The following is a 15904-nucleotide window of genomic DNA, read 5'->3' as shown; positions in this document are numbered from 1 at the left end:
CCCTAACCGTTTTCTCTCTATATTGTCATTAGTTTTATGTAGATTCTTATTAGTTCATAGCTTTCACATATGATCCTAGTTGGCAAATATTTGGATTAAATTGAACCCTTACATGAATATGTACTCGCTTTCACTTATTTATATTTATTTTCTTCTCTTGGAGCATCATGATTTTGTGTAATGACTTCTCAAGGTCGCTCAATTGGTTCATAATCCTAAAGTGGTGCGAGCAACGTAAGGAAGGTTATCCACATTCCACAATAACATCTTCTAAAGGAAACTTTCTTTGCCTTGCACATTTACCACCTGAACTGAGCCTCCTACCACAAAAGCAACCACCTTTTCTCCAAGTGAGACTCGCCCCCAACACTTCCACATCACTCACTGAATGTAGGTATTAGTAACTCAATCGAAAACTATATGACCTTTAAAGATCCCTTGGAGCTTTATGTAAGAATATTGTTACAGTAATGCATGAAAGAACAACAACCGATGGAAAATGGTTTGACATGTGTTCAATATAATGTCCTTAAAACAGTTCGTCTAAAACCAAACGTTAGTTCCCATGATAAAACTACTACATCTCCGTCGAACCTTTTTATGCCCGAACGTTACATTTATGGTAACAAAGGGAAAAAAGGAGAGGACTAAATATAATTTCTTGTGTGTCTAAAATGGTTGTAAAGAAGTTGTATTTTTACAAAAAAAAACTAATTTTCATTTTCTCACTAAGACTTGTGTTCAACACTATATCCTGTAATTTTTAATTAATTTTTAGTTTAAACTCATATTAATCACAATATTAAACACTAAGTGAGAAAACAAAATGATAAGCCGTCACTAGGACCTTTTCACGACTTCCTCATGATTCATCATGAGTGCCTTGAGATCTCGTCAATCCAAATCTAGTCTAACTCATGCGAACTTTGTTCTTTGGCAACACAATTCAATTACAGAATTTTATCTTCACCGATATTCTTATGACCAGTTGAGTACATCATGACCTAATGATTCACCAAAAATTGCATGCAAAGAAACGTCACCACGTTTGTTGGGTTCAACGAGAAGGGAAGAGAGGGGTAGGGTTGAGTGGTGATGTGTTAATGACTAATAAAAAGTAAAAACATTTAAAAGAAATTACTTAAGATTGTCATTCGATACATATTTGTCCGAAATACCAAATTTCATAATAAACCTACAATGACCATCTTGTAGTCAGGGCGGAGCCAGAATTTTACGATAACGGGGGCCCAATGTTTTAAAAACCGGTTTGAACCGGCCGGTCGAACCGGTTGGACCGGGAACCGGGAGAGGAAGCGGTTCAGCTATCACCGGTTTTACATTGATTTCTGAACCGGATTGAACCGGCCGGTTTTTAGAAAAAACCGGTTGAACCAGTCAAAATAAACCGGTTAAACCAAATAAAAATACATGAAAAGAACCATTTACATAATGAACTTTGGTGATTTTTTAAAATCTATTTAGTTTTCTCTAAATAAAAACATATGGTAAATGTTATAAATTCTTTTGATGTGTTTGTATTCATCAATAACTATATTTCGTTTTGGTATTATACTTTTTTTTTACGTATATGGATTGATATAAAACACTAAACTTATGATTATGTGTTATTTTAATGTATTTGGATTCCTCTACAACTTATTTTATGTGTATTTTTAATGTTTAAACTTGTAAACATCAAATTCATAATTTCTATATGTATGTATGTGTAGGAAAATAGAAAAAAACATAAAAAATATAGAAATTGGTTCACCCAACGGTTAAACCGGAAACCCGTCACCATACCGGTTCAACTAAAAAACCGGTTTTTAAAACATTGCGGGGGCCTATGTCACGATAAAATACTATTTTTTTTATATGTATATATTTTTTGTTCAAATAGCATAATAGAGTCTATAAATTATGTGTAAACTATGTATTGAGGTCAGAGTCTTATCTTTAGGGACAATGAAAGCGCAATCTTTTCCATAATTCACTTTTATTTATTTATTTATTAAACTCTATTACGATAAATGTATATGACTTGGCTTGTCCAATAGGTTCTTAAAAATAAAACAAGGAAAGCAAAACACAACATCCCTTTTCATTTAATATTCCAACTACAAAAATTTCTTAAACAAAGCTTGTTAAAATTGCGCTTACAACCGTTAGGACCACTAATATTGAAGAGATACTTTGATTTTTAAAGTTGGTATGACCCAAGTTTAATATATAATCGTTTAATCATATCATGTTGGTTACTTGGATAATTTATGATTGAACGTCTTCTCGGGATTATGAATCAAAGAATTTAATTTTACTTCTCCTAAATTTGACATATTGTTTTTTTGAGGTTATTAATTGACTCTTCGATATTATTATTCATTTGAAGCTATGAGATTGTACTATAATCATCGATCTTTCCAAATATCATCATTAATATTATGTAATTGTGGTTCATGAACATTTTTTTTAGTTTGAGAAAAAAATCAATGGTTCTTTTTCTTGTTCATAACTTATTCTATCATTATAAGAAACCAAATTACCAATCATAACAAAACAATTATTTACAAATTACAAAAAAATAAATGTGTAACAAGTAATAAGAATCGAAACTTACCTTCTTATTTATTGGAAAACTGAAATCATATAGAAGAGCTTGTTAATCCTTGACGTTGTCGAATAACAAAAAAAAAAAGGTATATCGTTAAAAAAAAGGTTTATGTCTATAACTTTCCACAATTAAAATAAGGAGGCGATAGGCTTTTAACTTAACCCGCAGTGGGCTTCAAGTTTTAGAAAGCCTTATTACTTTGCTTATATATTATAATAGGAAAATTTAAAATATATTAAGGAGCACAAAATAACTAAATGATATGGCTTCATCGTTTTCAAGTTTTACGATAACAACGTTTTAATGAGATTGGGGGTGGCTAAGCACCTGTCTGCCCCCTTACTGTCTACGCCCCTGCTTGTAGTATAAAATAAAGTTTGGCTCCTTTAATAGATTCGAAAACCAAAATTTCATAACAAACCTACAATGACCATCTTGTAGTATATAATAAAGTTTGGTTCCATAAATAGATTCGAATAAAACAAGAGCATATCCAAAGGCCCATCGCAAAGGCGCAAAGTTTATAAAATTGGGCAGAATGTCAGAAATCATCCTTGACTTTTGTCTAAATATACATTTTGATCATTTCATAATTTTCCAATGCAAACAAACCCCCTATTCTTATATTTTTATTTTTATTTTTAAATATATAACTAAATATAATAAACAACCAACACCAATTATGTTTAAACACCAAATTATTTGTTGTAATATACACATCTACATTGATCTAGCACATAACTGGCGAAGAAAGTGAATGAATCATACAAAAACTGAGATGTGTTATTTGAACAATACTCCAAGTACTAATTCTGTAATTCACTCAAAGTAATTGCTTCGCCGTGACCAAAACGACTTCCTTTCTCACAAGCCACAAAATAAACCACCAGAAAATGCGTGAATGTAACGTCACCTCATAAGATGGACGTTATTCTTTAAATTCCAATCAAAATTTGCCACGTCATATATTTCCTTATTTTTTGTTTTTATTTATTTATTTTTATTTTTAAGTCAGTTATAAGCGGCAAATCGATAATATTCTATTTTTTTCCTTCCTTTTGTGAACAGCTTTTCTTTTACAGCGAATCCCCTCGGCGATCTCTCCAGGTAAGATGGAAACCGATTAAAATCACCTTCAATGTTTGGTGTTTAAACATCGTAATCGATGGTTTTTCTGTACTTGTTTAATCATTGTATGGTTTTGCTGTTCAATGTTCAGTTTTTGAGGAGGTTTGTTGTTGGATTTAGGGTTTAATGTTGCGTTATTGCATGTAGATTTTTAATGCTGTGAGGAATTTTCCTTTTCTTTTTTGCTTTTTTGATCTATAGTGATGTGTTATTTGTGTGAAATTAATTGCTTGAAGGATGGTAGTGGTTTTGAATTTTGATGTAGAATTAGTGATCGATGTGCTTTGGGTTCAATTATGAGTCCGAAAGCTGTTTTCTCGTTGGCAGTTGGATAAATTGGAGATTTGTTTGGTTGTTTGATTCTTTAATTTGAATTCGCAAATATTTTTATCTTGGTTTTGTCAATATGTTTTATGCTATCGCCGTTGTATTATGCTTTTCTCATCCGATAGATTTAAGTTCATCTGTTCATGATAAACTTGTTGATAATTCTGGGTCAAAAAGAATCTTGAATTTACTCTATCTGATTTTGATAAAAGGAAGTTTCAAACAAGCGTTCTTTTCCAGTTTTCCCTCTATTTGATCTTCTAAAGGAAGTCTCCAATCCAGTTTACCGGGATGTGCTGGTTTATTGGTCTGTATTGACCTTTTGATGGATTTCCTAAACGAAGTCTCTTCTTTCTGTTTTCTGGTTTTCTTATAAGAAGATTTGTGTAGTTAAATGAACCAAAATGTAATTGTTTATCAACTTACATTGTGTGAATCCCTGAAAAATGACTTCTGTCCTGAAAACTACAGTTTGACTGCATGATCTTCATGATTTCAAGAAGCATTGCTACATCTTCTGTTTCCTGTGAAGCGGGAAACAAGAACAACTTCCCTTTCTGGATCCTCATTTGCCTATTTTCAAGATTCTCTGGGACTCCAGTCCTGTACTTGACTCTCCTGTTCTCTGTGAGGTCCCCTTCATCAATTTAGAGATTGATAGTGAAGAATTGTAGTTATCTACATCATCTCAATTCTCAAACATTGGAAAATGGTTGCTTCCCAGTGTTTGCAAATGACCGGAAACACCACAAGGAAGACTGTAGATCATCATGTTGAGCTTGACTTTGACTTTTCTGATGTATTTGGTGCGCCACCTCAACTACCTTCTGCACCCAACACAAATGGATTAGTATACGATGAGCCAGAAGTAATTTGTAGCCGATCCCATTCATTAGTGGGCCCCACAACTTTTACAAACCAGTCCATGAAGCTTAGCACACTCACTTTACACGAGACTGAATATGATCTTGTTGAGGGTATCACTGTAAGTACAATGGCTTTAAAAGAACTCGAAGAAGCTTCTTTTGTTGATGATGATGATGGTAGTTTAGTAAAAATCCAAAGTGTGGGACTCGAAGACTTTGAAATATTGAAAGTAGTTGGCCAAGGTGCATTTGCAAAAGTTTATCAAGTCAGAAAACATGGTTCATCCGAAATCTTTGCAATGAAGGTCATGCGCAAAGATAGGATTTTTGAGAAAGATCATGCTGAATATATGAAAGCAGAAAGAGATATTTTGACCAAAGTTGACCATCCGTTTATTGTACAACTAAAATACTCATTCCAGGTAAATCTTTTTACTCTATACAAAAAGTCAAAAAACTGACAAATGAAAAAAAGTTATAAAAGAAAAAAAAAAAAAAAAACTTATTCTTTCCAATGTCCTTAAATCAAATTCTAAAGGTCACCTTCACATAAAGATTGTATCATCTATCCCTAATGTCTTTTTTTGGTTTATGTCATTATGTGTATGCAGACCAAGCATAGATTGTTCCTTGTTCTTGATTTTGTGAATGGAGGCCACCTTTTCTTTCAACTCTATAGGCAAGGCTTGTTCAGGTATGAAAAGGGAGACAACATTAAAATTAGGAAAAAGATAAAATTTTATGTTTGATGATGTTGCAATTATATTAGAGGATCAAACATTTTGTTCCTTCTGCAGGGAGGACCTGGCACGTTTCTACACTGCTGAGATAGTTTCTGCTGTTTCGCATCTCCATGCTAATGGCATAATGCACAGGGACCTGAAACCTGAAAATATTCTTCTAGATGCTGAGGGACATGTAAGATCCATAATCCTCATCCTCTCTTTTATATATCCTATTTTAAATATTGAGTTTAGGGATCTATTATTGTCTACATGATTCATGAGGCATAACAGTTTATTATTGTGTTTTTGGGTGCAACATAAATATAAAATGTCGAATTATTATTATTCAGGTTATGTTGACTGACTTTGGGGTAGCAAAGCAATTTGATGAAAGCACAAGGTCAAATTCCATGTGTGGGACATTAGAATATATGTCACCTGAAATTGTACAAGGGAGGGGCCATGATAAGGCCGCTGATTGGTGGAGTGTCGGAATTTTAATGTATGAAATGCTTACTGGAAAGGTTGGTGTCAGTGTGTTGTGTGTGTCACCCTTAATTACTGGAAGGGTAATAATGTAATTTTGTTCAACATTGTGTCTTTGCAGCCTCCGTTTAGAGGTGGAAACAGACAGAAGATTCAGGAGAAAATAGTGAAGGACAAGATAAAGCTTCCGGGATTCTTGTCAAGTGAAGCACATTCACTTTTGAAAGGGGTAATGTCGTAATTTGTAATATTATATACTTGTGTTATAGTTGTTGCTTAATAAATAATAATGGTGTTTTTGGTTTTTTAATAGTTGTTACAGAAGGATTCAAGCAGGCGACTTGGGAGTGGGGCAGGTGGAGGGGATGAGATAAAAAAGCATGGTTGGTTTAAAGTGATTAATTGGAGGAAACTGGAGGGTAGAGAAATAAAGCCAAGTTTTGTTCCACAAGTAGCTGGGAAGCAATGCATTGCAAATTTTGAAGAGTGTTGGACAAATATGCCCCCGCTTCTGGATTCCCCTGCTGCCAGTCCCAAATGTAAGGAGAACCCGTTTAAGGGATTTACTTATGTCAGGCCTGCACAGGAATGAATGATTGCAAATGTAATTTTGAGTATTTAAATTATATGGATTATTTTTTATTGTTATTTATGACAATTTTAATTTAGTGGTATACATTACTTGTACTCGTACTTATGTCACCCATGTTTCCCATTATTTGTTTATTGTTGCTTGTATCATTATTATTTTATTTTTTTTCAATTATCATATACCATTAATTATTTTTCTTCTTTGGCTGCCTACCTTATTACCTCTTACCCATTGTTATGAGATTGGGAATTGCTATTACGATTGTTGTTTCTTACTATGTTCAAAAAATGTCGATTTAAGAAAACAATTTAGTTATTAATTGAATATCTAAAACACTTTTAGGTAAAACTGATAATATTTTTGGATCAATGATACTTAAAAGGTAATCTTTGAGACAGTCTGTCTTTGCAAATTTTAATTTTAATGAAACCTATATTGATATATTCTACATAGAATGTCTCTTTAGCTATAAATAAATGTTGGTAATCGTAGTTTTTCAACACTATCAAAATATAGAGGTTTTGAGATTGAGTTTTGTAAAACTTATTAACTTATCAACTTTTTTTTTGGCAACTATAAGCCTAAAGAATTTTTGAAAAACTATTCCCATTTGATTTTTTTTTTTCAAAAATGACCAATAGCTTCTTGAGATAAAATGATAAAAATGCCTTCATTTTAATCTAATAAGCATTTTTTATCGAACATTTTTTTTTCTAATTTTGTTTTGCTACTGCATTAGCTAATCCAAAACATTTTTTTTAAGCTAATAAACACTTGAAAAAACAAAACAATTTTTGGTTTTCAAAACTCAATCCTAAACACCCTAAGAAAGATGCTTTTAGAGCATATCATAGTTCCATTAAATGATAAAAAGTACATTTACTAATTAATCCACAAACTACAACTCTCATTCCTACAACAAATACACACAGATTTAGTAAATCATCAATAAAAAAACCAAGTAAATTTTTTTTTTTAAATTTCTTCATCTTTGTTGATAGTTGGCAGCAGCAAAAGCTTCGGTCTTGTTTATAAGCTCTTCCACATTTGCCCCTACAAGTTTATCTACTTGTCTCCCATCTTTAAGGAAGAAGAAAGTCGGCGTGGCTTTAATGTCCCATGATGCACTAAACTCCTGCAAAACACATAACGTGCTTTTATAGAATGTCTAACATACCCTTCAAATACTAAAATCTTATGATTTTAACTTGGAATCTTTCTTAAAAATAAAAATAAGTGTTACAATCAGCATCATATATATGAATTATGATACTTAATTAATTACTTACAGACAGCTCATCAACATCCACAGTCAAGAACACAAGTGACTCATATTTAGCAGCAAGACTGGAGAATGCAGGCGCTATCACCCTACAAGGACTACACCAAGATGCACTAAAATTCACCACAACCTGTTTTTTTTTTTTAAAAAAAAATTGTTTAAAAAACAGTTTTCATATGTCATCGAGTAAATTACATTCCTAGTCCCTGGTATAGTTGATTTTTGCAACTTTAGTCTCCGTAAGTTTTCTCTTGTAATTTTGGTCCTTATTTAAAGTTTCTGTAACCTTTTTAGTCCATGTTCCAAGTGAAATGACAACTTTTGCTTCGTACATAGCTGAATTGCAATTTGGTCAAAAAATATAGTCATATTACTTGAAAAACAAAGACCAAAAACTTGGAATAAGGACCAAAATTGCAAAGGAAAACTTTTTGGGACGAAAATTAAAAAAATCGGTTACATTTTTGGTCCCCAGATTTTGCAATTTTGGTACAAAAAAGTTTTGTTTTGCAATTTCGGACTTTTTGTAAGGTTGTTGCAAAAAAAATTGAAGACCGAAATTACAAGAGAAAACTTATGGGACAAAAATTACAAAAAAAATTCTATACGGACCAAAAATGTAATTTACTCATGAAAATATCAGACAAGAGGATTGACGAACCATCTTCCCTCTTCTGTTTGCTTCGGATAGTTTTTCTTCCCATTTTTCTAGGGTTTCTATAAGGGCAACCTTTCCGCTTGCGAGTGGACTTGTTGATTGTTTGTTTTTAAATCCGGTTTTGGAGGACTGCCATCGAGTTTCGTTTTCTTAATAATAAGCATATTCTGAGTTCGAATATAACAATAATTACAGATTTTTAATACTAAATAAATTCTACAACAAAAAACACAGGTAAGATGAACCACGTATATAAAGGGTTGTGCACATAAACGACATCAAAAACAGAACATTACCGATTTGCAGCAATTTCCCATTGATTAAGCCACAGCAGTTACCTGAAAGGTTACATATCAGATAATCTTCATATTCATTTGGTCATTTCTACAAACATGTTATGGGCATTGAAGAATGCATAAAAGTTCTTTCAAGATTTCTGGGATGCTTCAGAAACAAAACAAAACAACTAGATTCGTAATATGAAATCATTTGGTTTAGGTATTGCGCATGAACCACCACCATCAAAACAAAACAAAACAAGAAACCGTCCGGATTAATCTAATCCTAAAAATGTATACAAAATGTCGCAAGTTATCATCGTATTAAGGGAAGAAGGAGACGAATAACACCTGCGGATCTTGTAAAACATATATATTTGGTCCTCCAACATGACTTGGAAAAGGAAAATCATGGGAAAAAGAACCCAAGGAAGAAAAAAAAAATCCCCGATCGTCAAGTAGATTTGATTTGTTTGAATCGCAATCAAATGAAAGCCTGCCCTCCTTTGGGCAAATTAACCAACTTTTGAATTCATGTTATGCTTATATATGCTTATGGTTTTCAAAATATCCGAAATTGAAAAATCAAACAATAACATTTTTTAGTTACCTCAATTAGATTTTTTTTTCCAATTTAATCAACAAATATTTTAAATCTTCGGCTTTTGGATTACAATGCACAGTACCCGTAAAAACAGATAATTGAATTTCTTAAAAGACGTTCAAAATTTAAAGTCTATATTAGATTACTGTTTATTAAAAATTATTATATATATATATATATATATATATATATATATATCATTACTATATATAAAGACCCTTTTAATCTCCTGCCTTCTAAATCAAAATTACCCCGTTCCAAATACGCCACGTATCTCCTGTTCTAATCGACATAAAATAAAATCCACCGATTCCCTTATTCTCTAACCACCTTCCCGATTTATACAAACTACACCATTGACAATAACCTAATCTCATGTACAAAAAACCCCTAATTCTTTCTTGTAACTCAAGTTCGCGAAATCAAGCACATACAATCATTGTTTATGTGAATATGTCACCATCTTCTTCCTCTTACAATGGCTAAGCCCTAACATCGAAGATTGGAAGTCAATCGACCGTCCGTTCGAAGAAAATGGCAAGCATTTTCCTTTATCTATTGCATTTCGTCAATTCGACCTCATATTTATACTACGATCCTTCTGTTCTCCATCTTTCTTCTTCTAGATTACCAACTGTAGCCCTATATTGCGTTTTCTTTAAATGGGAACCATTCAGTTTAGGGCTTCATAGCAATTTTCTCTACAAAGATTATCCCGACAAATTGTGCTGGTAATTAATCCCTCGACGTTCCTTTATTTTTCTACATGAAACGCTTAAAAAATCATTACTCGTTGGTTCATGTCTCCGGTTTGAATTTGGAGTCATCATGATGCTATGCTTTAGTTTCATAAAATTCCCCCAATTCTGCACCGAAATATTCAAAACACTAATTCAAATAAGAAAGATAACATTGATCCCTCTGACCATATCTCCTTTTTCCATCACAAGTCTTCCCACTGGTATGTTTTCTATAAGAACCCTAAATTGATTTCAATTGTTCCTTAATTTTTAAACTTCAATCTATCTATGGTTTTTATTTCCAACTTAAAACCTATTTGACTGGTGTTTTTTTCACATATCTGAGGTTATATCTTTTCCAATTTTAATTATCATGAACGGTTGCAAAACAGGGGAAAATATTGCTAAGAGTTTGTTCCATTGGAAAAAAGACTCCAACGACTTTACATCTTTTCCATTTCAAATTATCATGAATGATTGCAACAGGGGAAAAAATTGCTGAAAGTTTGCACCATTGGTTGCATTGAATTCAAATATATAACTGTGTCATATTTTTTCCTCCAAATGCATATCTTGTTGCAGTCTTTTATTCCTTTTTGTTTTCAATCGTATAAAAGGTGAACTGAAATAATTCAATCTAACTATTTTATGTGAGATTGCATTTAAATACATCTTAAATGTTGGCATTAAATTTTTAATTTACCTGGGTTATTTTGATACTCCCATTCTAACAACATTTATGAAGGATAAAACATAATCCTATTCTAGAAATTACTGTAATTTTTCTTCAACCGTCTGAAAAATTCCAGCGAAAAATAACTTTAGTAGCAGGTAAATAACTACAACATTGCAACAACCAAATAATTAGTTCATACTTGCATTCAGTATAAAAAAGTTATTTCTTTATATAATTGTCATCATGATATTTTCATATATGATATTGACAAACTAATATATTCAACCAGATCTTTAACAGCTCAAGTGACGCCAAGTAACAAGTGCATATGTGACATGTAAGTCAGTTTCCTAGCTTAAATGATATAACTTTTAACAAATTATGGTTTACTATCATCAAATTTCAATATCATGAGTGGATGTCAATAAGCATCTACAGAAGAATAACAAGTGTTGTTGGTTCAAAGACTCACATTTTCTAAAATTTGTACATATTATTACTTACTTTGAATTCAAGATATATATTTACTTTTCATGGTTTTTTATTCAAATTGAGGATTTGTTCCCAAATGTATGATTAGATAGGGTGATGTATATTGATATCATTGATCTTTTAATAGAAAGTCCTCATTTCGTTGATGTCTTGTGGTGATCAAATATCATGTCTACAAAACGAAATTAAAGAAGTTACTATATTAAAAAAAACAAAGATCAAATATCATGTCTACAAAACGAAATTAAAGAAGTTACTATGTTAAAAAAAACAAAGATCAAATATCATGTCTACAAACAAAATTAAAGAAGTTACTATGTTAAAAAAACAAAGATCAAATATCATGTCTACAAAATGAAATTAAAGAAGTTACTATGTTAAAAAAAACAAACAACTGATTCTTGAATCAACATACAAGCCGAAAAGTTCTACTTCTCATAGTCGACGTACTTCAAAAAATTGGTTTCTCAAACTAAGGAGAAGCATTTATAAACTCATTTTAGAGGTTATAACTACAATCCAACATGTATTTAAATCACCAAGAAATGTTATTTTCATTGTTCTATTTTCATTTTCATTATATAAGCAAATTTATTTGTAGACATCTCTAAACATTTTATTTTAACTTTATAAAATTCCCAAATTACTCACCACAAATCATTTGAAATAATCCACCCACTAATCCATGGGTCATGCTGAGCACGAGCCTTAGAACTTCCTAGTATATATATATATATATATATATATATATATATATATATATATATATATATATATATATATATATATATATATATATATATGGGATAGGGAATATATGGCTGTTGAGTATAGAAGATTAGGTATAGAACCCTAAAACGTTGTCGTATTACGTCAAAACTCATAGTCGTGCTATTCCTTTCTACATACCTGACGTTGTTTCCTTCTTCCTTTCACTTATCCTTCCCTTCAGCTATTTCCTTATAGAGGAAATTGGTGTTTTTGGGTCGTCTTCTTCTTTCAACCTTCTCCACCCCAGAAATTTCTTCAAAAACAATTTCAATTTCATAAAAAAAAATGAAAATCGAATTGCATAGGCTATAGTTATTAATTCTATGACTTTCTCAAATTCATTTTTCCTCGTTGTCATTCTCCTTTCTCAATTACTGCAAACGTCTTTCTCCATTTTGTTGCAATCAAGGCCAATTTTCCCCCAAACTTCCGACAAAACTAATTTGGTTCTCATCCCTATTCCTTGTTAATTTCCCCCAAACTATTCGTCAATTTTAATCTTGTCCTTCTCCTTTACCGTTTCGCCCCAAGAGCCAACTGTCCAGGAAAAAAAAGAAATCATGAAGACATAATTTCTAAGAGTCATATCCGAAGAGACAAGACAAGTTAGACAAGGTGAAGATAGACGATAATCATAATTGAAATGGTATTGCTTTTTTTCACCGAATTCCATTTCTTAATTTCTTGTTGTTTTCCACTAATTGAAATACACTAGTTTATGTATTTAGGTTAGTTGTCAGACGATATTCTTAATGTTATTGGAATGTTGGTTTTTTCATAGTAGTCTAAAATTATTGTGTTTAATTCTTTAGCTTAGTTTGATATATATCAAATTCACATGACATGTACATGACAACCGAGTTGTAAGAAAAAAATACCCAAGTTGTTTCTTTGTGACATTCGAATGTCTATAGTTTGAAAGCTTAAGTCCTAAGTTTGTATTAATCTACATACATAAATTTGACATTATAATGAAATATTTGCTATTGTTTTGCATACACATATTTGACAAATTTAGTCTGATTTTTTTCCTTTTACTCAAGGTATATTGTGGCATATGATGTGCAGGGAACTCTAATCCTGTTGTCAGCAAGAGGATTAGGATATTTGTACATATTCGGAACCTTTGCATATTTTTAGATGTCAAACATATCAAGTAATAGAGATCAAAAGGTCAAGAGATGGATGACATGTCGGCGAACTCTTCCTTTTTGGTTTTGTACACAGATCAACATGGATGTTTCAATTCGAGACATCGTATCCGATCGCAAATGCCATTGTATTCGAGATGTTGCATCTGAATCTAGTCTTTATGTCAAGAAAATTGTTGTTGTAATTTTCTGTAAACACATATATACTATGTACACTTCTAATAATTTGTTTATTAAATTTATTAGGACTCATATTGAGCTTATTAAAGCATTACACTTCTAGAATTTTTTGTTATTATAGCATCCTACTTTCTATTTTTGTCTATTACAGCATTGTACTTCTAGTTTGTTTCTTACTGCGTTGTATCAGAGAAGATACGTACTATTGGTGCATCAAATATTTCATAGCAACAAAAATCAAAGAATTTATATTGGGTCTTATGACACAAATATGAAGATTCAAAATTATTAAACAGTAAAGAAAAATCCTAAATGAGAACCCATGATGCTTAATGACCAATAAAATTATAATGCAACTCTAAGTCTTAAATAACTAATTTCATTATTTTACAGAGGCAAATAGCAGCTCAAAGTCTCAAATAACCAATTTCATCTGTTAATTAGAAACTAAAAATATCAAGTAACCAATTCCATTAGTATACAATACTAAGTTGTGACTCAAAGTTTCAAATAAATAGTCTTTCAATTGTAATAAAGCAATGGTATAAATTGTATTTCATTCCTTTTGTCAATGTAATACTCAACTCATGAGTGTGTGTATCATTAAACACGTCAGCAAACGATTTTCCATCTTTCCCTTTTGAAATCTGAAGCACTGCTTTACATCCGGTCCTTAAATCTCTATGTCATTTCTTTGCACCTCCACATAAACTATTAGCCTTCAATCATTCGAACAATTCTTTGTTGCAAGCCTCATTTGTCGTCTTATTTTTATAGTCCCAATGAATATCTATAACAAATCAATGTAAAAAAACATATTGATTATAATGGATCATCAGTCATCAAGTACTTGAATTTCTAAGTTCATGGTGTTATGCATTCCTGTACCAAACACATAAGGGATATCAAATCAGTACAAACTCATAATGTATACATATTGATCAATTGAATATTTCTAAGAGTCGGTTCTATTTTTTCATTCTTTCATGGAATTAGAACACACTCCGAACAAAATGAAAAACTAGTAAACGAAAAATTAATTCAAAGAAGTTTAGAGATTGGTCATATCCATGTTTTCCTTAATTTGTTTCAATTAAAAAAAAGGAATTGATGTTTTGGTTTTTCTCTAATTTTAGACTTGTAGTGTTTGAAATTATTGGTTTTGTAATAAACCTGCTCTTGAAGACGAAAATCCGGTTGTAATTAATCGTTATCTCCATCTTCGATTTACAAAGCTATAATTTTAGTGGTTGACAAGTATGGTGACTTCATTGAAATTTTACTTATTGGCTTGCTGAAGCTTTGACTCGCCAACACTTTTAATAAGCTTTTGCAATTTGTTGGCTTTACATGTGGTATGTGTTTTCATATATGGATAGAATTAGAATCGTATTGACGATAATGACAAAAAAAGCTATCTTTTTGTATGTTGATTCCATTTGAGTCCTAATCAACGAAACCATAATAGAAATTAAATGTACTTATTTCATAATTAGCTTGAGTTTCATGTCCATACTAACCAAAATAGAGAAGCAACAGTGTTTACCTTAAATCAATTTCATTGTTCGTGGAGAACCACCTATTTGAAGATTCGACTTAGATATTTGAGATTAGAGATTATGATAATTACGATTGCAGGTTTGTTTAGGGTTTCGGATTACCGATCGGTGGTGAAGGAAAGAAACCGATATGCATGTAAAAAAAAACGAACAAGATTTTAAGGATTTTTCACAAAACGATGTAGTATTAAAAGGTTTTATACCCAAACATATATACATCACAGCCATATATTCCCTTTTCTCATATATATATATATATATATATATATATATATATATATATATATATATATATATATATATATATATATATATATATATATATATATACACTAGGCGAATGCACGCGCGTTGCGCAGAAACTCATATATAGTTGACGACTTTACAAATATATGTTTCTTTTAAATATAACAATAACGTTGTTGAATTTGATATAATAATCCTTATACTAAAATGATATAATATATTTATTATTTTGAATTATATGATAATATATACCTCTCTTATAAGTGCATAATATCAATCGTTTAAATGACTTCTACCCGCGAGTTACACATGAATAAAATTAAATATAATATATGGTTTAATGTTATTTATAGTTGTGTTATTTTTAAATAAATTATTAAAATTTATTTGATTAATGTTTTAATTTCTATCATTATAATTATTTAATACATGAAACATTGTTTTTTGATTTTAAAGGTTACAATATTATCATTTATATAGAGTTATTATTAAATATTGTTATTGTAAGTTATTTTAAGCTACTTATTTG

The 15904-nt window shown here is 31.1% G+C and overlaps 2 protein-coding genes across 3 annotated transcripts; one reads left to right on the top strand and one right to left on the bottom strand.

Annotated features, from left to right (window-relative positions):
• Positions 1-3571: 3571 nt before the first annotated feature.
• On the top strand, positions 3572-6938 carry LOC111919651 (serine/threonine-protein kinase AtPK2/AtPK19). The gene is made up of 7 exons (XM_023915218.3): positions 3572-3721; positions 4541-5357; positions 5547-5629; positions 5733-5853; positions 6011-6184; positions 6268-6375; positions 6460-6938. The coding sequence occupies exons 2-7, from the start codon at positions 4779-4781 to the stop codon at positions 6736-6738; spliced, it is 1344 nt and encodes a 447-aa protein (XP_023770986.1). The 5' UTR covers positions 3572-3721; positions 4541-4778; the 3' UTR covers positions 6739-6938.
• A 636-nt stretch (positions 6939-7574) lies between these two features.
• On the bottom strand, positions 7575-9480 carry LOC111919650 (thioredoxin H-type). Of its 2 annotated transcripts, XM_023915217.3 has the most exons (5): positions 9308-9480; positions 8975-9016; positions 8682-8807; positions 8028-8150; positions 7575-7873 (listed from the first exon to the last, which is right to left on the bottom strand). In XM_023915217.3, exons 2-5 carry the CDS (start codon positions 8993-8995, stop codon positions 7724-7726), a joined length of 420 nt encoding a protein of 139 aa, XP_023770985.1. In that variant the 5' UTR covers positions 8996-9016; positions 9308-9480; the 3' UTR covers positions 7575-7723. The 2 variants fall into 2 exon arrangements, with proteins under 2 accessions (XP_023770985.1, XP_042753754.1); XM_042897820.2 differs by lacking the exon at positions 9308-9480 and having other exon boundaries at positions 8975-9283.
• Between the last annotated feature and the right edge of the window lie 6424 nt (positions 9481-15904).

This window comes from Lactuca sativa, chromosome 8 (assembly GCF_002870075.4).
Source record: "Lactuca sativa cultivar Salinas chromosome 8, Lsat_Salinas_v11, whole genome shotgun sequence".
NCBI classification, from domain to species: Eukaryota; Viridiplantae; Streptophyta; class Magnoliopsida; order Asterales; family Asteraceae; genus Lactuca; species Lactuca sativa.
This window is presented reverse-complemented; position numbering and strand designations above follow the sequence as displayed.

Excerpts from the sequence above, each read along its gene's own strand:
- LOC111919650 (XM_023915217.3), bottom strand. The coding sequence starts at position 8,995 with ATGGGAAATTGCTGCAAATCG. Across the intron at positions 8,151-8,681 it reads CAAACAGAAGAGGGAAGATG|GTTGTGGTGAATTTTAGTGC; the intron begins GTTCGTCAATCC and ends AAAAAAAAACAG. Across the intron at positions 7,874-8,027 it reads TGGATGTTGATGAGCTGTCT|GAGTTTAGTGCATCATGGGA; the intron begins GTAAGTAATTAA and ends TGTGTTTTGCAG.
- LOC111919651 (XM_023915218.3), top strand. The coding sequence starts at position 4,779 with ATGGTTGCTTCCCAGTGTTTGCAAATGACCGGAAACACCACAAGGAAG. Across the intron at positions 5,358-5,546 it reads AACTAAAATACTCATTCCAG|ACCAAGCATAGATTGTTCCT; the intron begins GTAAATCTTTTT and ends ATGTGTATGCAG. Across the intron at positions 6,185-6,267 it reads ATGAAATGCTTACTGGAAAG|CCTCCGTTTAGAGGTGGAAA; the intron begins GTTGGTGTCAGT and ends GTGTCTTTGCAG.